Genomic DNA, 7,443 nt, shown 5'->3' with positions numbered 1-7,443 from the left:
GGCAGCGATGAGGTCGGTGCCGGTGAGCCCCTCCCACTCCTTCATCTCCGTCACGCGCTGGCACAAGTTGAGCACCTCCTGCGACGGATTCCGGGGAAAGTAGCTCCAGTTATGCTTCGCCTGCAGCATCGCGTCGACGAAGGGCGGCAAGTTGATGCGGTCCGCGCCGAGGTTGCGGACGTAGAAGAAGGAGTTCTGCCACTTCTTGGCAGAATCCTCCAGCGGCATCTTGGGGCATCCCTCGCTCGTCCGCTTGTAGATGACAGCGGCCCCGCAGGTGGACATCTCCCCGGCTTTCGGTCCCTGCTGCTTCAAGGCGAAGAAGCACACCCAGAGGTCGATTTAGGGCTCGACCCCCAGGTACCCCTCGCACAGGGTGACGAAGCCGGAGAGCTGCAAGATGGCGTTCGCACCGAGATTATGGGGCTGAAGCCCGAAGAACTCCAGGAAGGTGCGGAAGAAGTGGCTCGCGGGAAGGCCAAACCTCTGCTTGAAGTGCGAGTAGAAGACCACGCGCTCCGTCCCCTCCGGCCGCGGCTCCTGCTCATCCCCCGGCGGGCGCGCGGCGACCTCTGTCTCCCTCCGCGAGCGCCTGGTGCCGCGGAGGTACGCGATGTCTTCCGTGGTGACGGAAGAGCCCATCCACGAGCCCGAAGGGAGTGCCAACGGCAAGGCGAAGCGAAGAAAGAAAAGAGAAGAGTGGCGGTGAAGCTCTGCTCGAAGCGGCGGGTGTCGCAGCACGCGGCGGTCGCAAGAAGCAGAGGGAGGAGGAAGAGACAGCGGAGCGCGAGCGAGAATGATTTCCGCGGCCCCCCTCCTCCCAATTTATAAGCCACCGTTCGAAACGTGGGGAAGTGGGATCGTTTGCGCTCGCCCCTCCCACTTCCCCGCAATAAGTGCGCACGTACGCACGCAATAACTGCCTCGAGAATGGCAACCGACTCGAGGACGCCGCAATAAATCCACGCGCGTGGGCCGAGGGCGCGCAGTGGCGGGCCCCAGCCCATCGCCCTATCCCGTCGCGTGCGTGTCCTGTCAGGCCCCTTCGGCTCCCGAGCGCGACATGGCATCCGCGCGGAGCCCAAAAGATTGCCTCAAGATTCGACGGACTCCTCGGTTTCCCGCCCACACCGGGATGCCGCGATCCGGCTTCTGGAAGCCGGCACACAGTGGGTGTTGTCGGACCTGGCGGTCGCAAACTTCGCCTCCTCAGGGGGTAAACTGCGAAGGCCCTCCCACTTGAAGACGGCGGACCTTCACAGCTTCGGGAACTACTATCGACGGGAGGAACCCCGGGTAGGCAGCGGAACCCGGATCCTTTTCAAAAACGTCGGGGCCAGCAACGCCCCTCAATCCGGCTCGCACTTGGCCGGGTTGCTCAACCCGGCCAGACTCCTCAACCCGGCCCCAACGGCAGACGCGAGACGGCCGAACTCAGAACGACCAAGACTTCTCCAACAAGCCAGCTCCCCCTTGGCGTGTTCCTCAATCTGGCCACGGGTCAGCTCCCGTCCCATCCCAGCCGTATGATGGGACGAGTCTCGATCCAAGGGTGAGCAGGGCAACATTGCCCCACCAACTCCTCTAGCCAGCCGAGGCGTGGCAACAGTGTCCCACCTACCCTGCTGACCAGGGCTGGCATGGCTACAGAGCACCCGACGTCACTGCTGACACCAGCAAGCGGCGACCTGACGGGGCGCCACTGTAGCGGACTCGACCCGGCCACTCCGTGACGATCGACAAGACGGCTAACAATGCCCCTGGCGCACGGGGCCCGCGCCTGGAGAACCCGGCGGGTCCCAGCACCGGCTTCCCGGACAATGACAACCCGGCCCCACGGCCTTGTAACATTACCATTGTATCCCTGGAGGGTTGACCTGTAAAACCCCCCAGGAGCCCTCATGCATACGGGCAACTCTCAACTCACACACACGCGGACACAAGATCGACTAGATTAGCCACACACACCAGGAGAGGGAGCAGCCTAAGCCTTGGCCTGCCTGCCTTCTTCCTCCATACAACTCTATGAGCAACTCTGTACTGTTACATATAAACCACACTCAGCAGGACTAGGGGTGTTATCTCTCCGGAGAGCCCCGAACCTGGGTATGTCTTGCGTCCCTCGCTCGCTCATGCCGACCTCGCATCTGGAGCCCACCGGTGCCCTCGAGTCTCCTCCTCTCTTTAGCCATCCCTTGGCATCTGCCGTGCGCCCACCACGACATTGGGTTAGTGGGAAGGAGGGCCCAACCCCATTTTATGTAAGCCTACGTAGGTGTAGGATTATCGGTTGTCTTAATCCAATGGCTCTGGATGATTACTTGTAATGTTACAACAAAATAGTTGTCTGAAGAGTAATGTTACACTTACGTAGCGCTAACGTAATTTTTATGCAATTAGCCAGATGGCGAGTTATAATTGGGTCAAGGAGGGCCCCCACCCCACTTAAATTCATGGGGGAGAGAATTATTTGATGAAAAGTTACGAAAGTTTTTACGTAAGCCTACGGGGCTGTTTGGTTGGAGGCTCAAATTGCCACACCTAAGGTTAGTCACTAGCCACATATGTGTAGGATTATCGGTTGTCTGAATCTAGGCGCTCTCTTTGTTCCAAACATCCTCCTCATCTTGTGGAACACACTATGAATCTCCAAAACCCAAATCCAAATGGAGATTCTTCAAACTCTCCTCCAAGAGTCAAAGTTGCTTGCCAAGGAAGTCATAGCCTTGCATGCCAACTTGTGCATTATTCAACGCAAGTCCACGTGCGTGTGCGCGCACACATACACACACCACACCACACACCAGATCCCCACGGGAGGAGGAGGAGGAGGAGCTCCATCCCCATCCACATGGCAACACCTCAGAGAGAGAGAGCTCACGCACGGCGCAGGCAGGCAGGCACGCTCACCCTGACAGCGCATGATTAAACAATCAGCGGCATCTCTGATCTCCCGCAGCGCAGACACGCACGCACGGACACGTTCCGTCCTGCGTAAACCAAAAAGGTTACCAGAGACCCACCACGATTAATTGTATAACAGCCAAGAGAGAGAAACCCAGAGAGAGAGGTGGAGGTGGAGTGGAGGGAGGTGAAAAGCTGCCATGGCTGGTTCACCGCTCGTGCACTGCCTCCATTATTTTACACACTCGATGCCTCCGTCAAATCGAGGGGAAAAGGAAGAAGAGGGATCTAGTCGCTCCGCGGACCCCAAAACTCCACGGGCCGGCTCATACGCTGGAGCTTTGGTTGTCGATACGGTTGACATGCTTGAGCAAAGCCTTTCCTCTGCTCAAGCATTGACAAAACGGCGGGTATACATCTGAACACAACGCATGCTGCATTTCCTTCAAAACATCCACACCACCGGAATATGATTGAAGATAATGTCTCCGCATGATTCCTAAAAAAAAAAGATAATGTCTTTGTTGGAAGGGAGAGAAGGATTGGCGGAATATGATGAATGATATTATTGAGCCTCGAGGGCGAGTATATATTGAGTACAAAGGCTTGGGGAGCAAGACGACTCTCCTAAAGATAAGGTAGGAGACGGATTACAAATTCTAGACTACCAAACATATGTAACCCAAATATATCTCTAACATCCCCCCGCAGTCGTAGCGGTAGCGTTGTGAACAACAAGAGCGACGCAGACGGTCAGATTGGAGAGAATAGCAGCTGGCGGACTGACATCCCCACGCAGTCCTAGCGGGAGCGTCGTGGACGGTGTCGCGTCGCGGACGCGTTGACTGTAGAGGAAGCCGACGAGTTGCTCAAGCGGATGATAACCCTTTGTGTCGATGTCGATGTCGATGTAGACGAGAGCGTAGGATGGTGTAGCCGTGGTCGAGGTACCCGTGCGAAGAACGCCGTGGTCGATGGCGGCGGCGGGAGACGCAAACCGATCTTAGATCGGAAAAACAGGAAAAAAAAAGTCGATCAAGATAACTGGCGGGAGAGAGAAAAAGCCGAAGCAAGAGTTCGGGAAAAAGACTCTTTAGGACAGCCGGTCAAGACGACCGGCGAACGAACCCCAGGTACGGGCGACGCGGCGCCTGGTGGCGGTCATGGAGGCCGACCGCCCCGAAGGCGGCGCAGGTGTAGAAGCGGCGGTGGCTAGGATTTAGAACCGGAAACTCTACAGTCTCCGCATGACGATCACGAGTAGAAATCGCCGCATATACACACGATCTACGACGCTCAACATGGGCACTACCAAGGCGTACCCGGCGTCTGGCTGAGAGATCTACGGGGTGCATAGTAGCACCCGTCGTTCGATTTGCCCTCATCATCATGAGCGGCAGCAGCAGCCACGGCCTCGGAGAGGCGCAGAGGGCGACGGGTGAGTGAATGGACGAAACGATTGATGTGCGACGAAAGAAGCTTTGTTGGACGACGAAATCAAGGAAAGCAGAGCAGCAGAGCAGAGAGAGAAAAAGAGATGGGACGGCGGCGAGCCCGCAGTCGCAGGCAGGATGGCGAAGCAGAGAGGGGCAAGAGATTCAGTGCTCGATCGATCAGATCACGTCCAGCGCCTCACCTGTCACCGCTGCGGGGGTACGGACAACTCATGTTCACAGTGCGCGGCCGCAGCAGGGCAGGGTGCACCGCACTCTTCCTCCAACCTGACCCTTCCTTCCTTCGTCCCTCCACGACAGGAGAGGAGAGGGGAAGAGAGGAGAGGTCGGAGGCGGGTCGACGGTGGGCCCCACATCACGCCGGGGGACAAGCCCACGAAACTGTAATAAATGCCCACATCACCCTAGATCATGTACCGCTGCTGGTTTTTATTTTTGAGAAAACACTGCAGGTTTTCATTTCAAACATATATGCCCCTAAAAAATATTGAAAAATATATAGGAGTACTACGACGAGACTGTGTTGTTATTAAGCAAATACTCCATCCGTCCGATGATGTAAGGCGTTTTTGACTCATACATTATGAGACAGAGGGAGTAATTTCCTCCGGGAAAAAATAGTACTGTATGTCATTGTTGGCTTGTTGCATTCACATGTAAATGTAGTTTCGACTTGTTTGCCACTTTGGTGCCTTGCAACAAACTCCACTGCTACTCAATGGAGACATTTGCACAGGAAAAGAAATGAAAATGTGTGTGCCGGAATCTTGGCACGTAAGGCACATTCACGGTCACAGGGCCAGAGAATCCTAAGACATGGAGAACCGGGTTAACCAGAGACCCTCCCTAATCTGTAATATTTGCATTGGTACTATACTAATCATAGTTGGTGGGTGGACTAATGGCCCGCGCCACCGCTAACCAATGGCCCATCTGTAACTGCTCCACCGCTTCGGCACACCAACAAAACCGACAACAGGGGAGCCGAGAGCGGCAAGCCACTGGACGCTAGCTGCTAGTCCCATCCTCCGCTCGCTAGCTACCTCTCCGTGCGGCGGGATGAAGCAGCCGGCGGCGAGCCCGGGGCGCGCGGAGAAGCCGCCGCAGCAGCAGCAGCTGCCGGCGCCGCCGGGGCTGGCGCGGCTGCTGCTCAGCAAGAGCCGGCGCGGGGCGCGGTCGCGCCGCGCGCCGGCCACGTCGCCCATGTTCGTGTCCCGGGGCCGGAGCCGCGCGGCGGCGGCGGCGGACGGGGAGCCCTCGTCGCCCAAGGTCACCTGCATTGGCCAGGTGCGGATGCGCAAGGGGAAGAAGGGCAACAAGAAGGGGCCCCCGGCGCCGCCGCTACCGCCGGCCAAGGAGGAGAAGGCCAGGGGCTACTGCCGGTGCCTCAAGAAGGCGTTCCTCTGCGGCGGGCTGTTCGACTTCGACCGGACGCGCCGGCGCAAGGGGCCTGCGCCGGAGGCGGAGCGGACCCGCCGGTCGCCGTGGGTGTTCAGCAGCAGGGACGTGGCCGTCGCCGCCGCGCCCAAGCCGCCGGATCCGGCCAGCGACCGCGCCGAGGAGGAGGGGGAGGAGGACGACAAGTCGGTGGGGGCCTTCGGCTCGGTGGAGAGAGACGAGAAGGCGGACGAGCCGGGGACCGACAGCGGTGGCACGGAGGAGGAAGGGTGCGAGGAGGGGGAGGCGGCGGAGCTCGTGTCGTCAGGGACCACCACGCCGCCCAAGAACGCTCTGCTCCTCATGCGCTGCCGCTCCGCGCCGCAGAACCGCTCGTCCCCGCTCACCTCCAGGTTCGCCGCCGGCGCCGCGCCGTCGCCGGTCCAGGAAGCGGCCGATTACGCGGTGGAGTCGATCGCCGCGACACCACCACGGGCGTCGCCCTCCCCGCGCAAGCCGGAGATGCTATCACCTTGGGCGTCTCCGTCTCCACGCAAGCCGGACATGCTATCACCTTGGGCGTCTCCGTCTCCACGCAAGCCGGACATGCTGTCACCTTGGGCGTCTCCCTCCCGTCGCAAGCCGGACATGTTGCAGTCACCACGGGCGTCGCCATCTCCCCGCAAGCCGGACATGGTGGCGGTGGAAGGCAACGACGAGAAGCGGCAAGAAATGGCAGTATCCACGCAGGAAGACGAGGAAAAGATGCTCGAACAAAAGCACGAAGCCGACGACGACGAAGCGGAAGAGATGAGGTGCTCGTCGGCGCGGCCGCTGGTGCTGCAGAGGTGCAAGTCAGAGCCGGCGACGACCGCGGCGGCGAAGATGGCGGCCGGTGCGGGGGCCGAGGGGGCGCCGTCCGGCTGCTTCTGGGCCAACGGCGGGAGCAGCGGCCGGCGGAGGCACGCGCCGCAGATGTCGCCGGCGGCCGCCGCTCCGGTGGCTTTGACCGGTCACTGAGTGAGTAGGTGGGGACCCCTAGCTGTCTCCCGTATACTAGTAGTATTTTCCTTTTGTTGCTGTCGCTGTCGATTAAATCTAGCACGGTAAAGCTGTAATTCCCCCATTCTCATTTCTCCGTCCATCCATGCCCTGTAAAAAGATTTACGTACCTAGTCACGCTGTAAATCTTCTCCTGCTGCCACTAGCACTGCCACTACTGCTTGTTTATCTACCACTGGTGTAGCCACGATGCGTCTGTTAATCCAACCATCTCTAGTGCGACTGTGCCAGTACCAGTACTATACCCAATAATCTGGCATAGTACATGTACCAGTATACAGAAAGTATACTGTTAAGTACGTTGTAGATTTAACAGTGCCATGAATGAGCTTTGTCCTTGGAAAACATTAAACACAACTTGCACACCTGCTTCACTCAACTGTGCCTCCCAACTTTTTACCCCACCCACTCCGGCAGCAGATGTACTACTAGTACTAGCTAGGAGTAACCGTGCCCATGTTTGGGCTGCAGAAATAACAGGTCCCTGTGCGAAGGAGATTCCGGGCAGCGATCACTCTCGCGCCCCTGTTTGCAGCAGCCATCTCGTTCTCGTGAGAGCTACAGCGAGCTCCTCGTAGTTGCAGGGCGAAAGAATCCGTGACCGCGACGCTTCTGATCCAATCCAAGCCACCTTACGTTACACTAC

At 58.4% G+C, this 7,443-nt stretch overlaps 1 protein-coding gene across 1 annotated transcript; it reads left to right on the top strand.

Moving 5' to 3' along the window:
• The first annotated feature begins 5,335 nt into the window (after window positions 1–5,335).
• On the top strand, window positions 5,336–7,142 carry LOC123180219 (serine/arginine repetitive matrix protein 1). Its single transcript, XM_044592202.1, has one exon. The coding sequence runs from the start codon at window positions 5,418–5,420 to the stop codon at window positions 6,753–6,755; it is 1,338 nt and encodes a 445-aa protein (XP_044448137.1). The 5' UTR covers window positions 5,336–5,417; the 3' UTR covers window positions 6,756–7,142.
• Window positions 7,143–7,443: the final 301 nt, after the last annotated feature.

The sequence above is a fragment of the Triticum aestivum genome, chromosome 1D (genome assembly GCF_018294505.1).
Source record: "Triticum aestivum cultivar Chinese Spring chromosome 1D, IWGSC CS RefSeq v2.1, whole genome shotgun sequence".
NCBI lineage: Eukaryota > Viridiplantae > Streptophyta > Magnoliopsida > Poales > Poaceae > Triticum > Triticum aestivum.
This window is presented reverse-complemented; position numbering and strand designations above follow the sequence as displayed.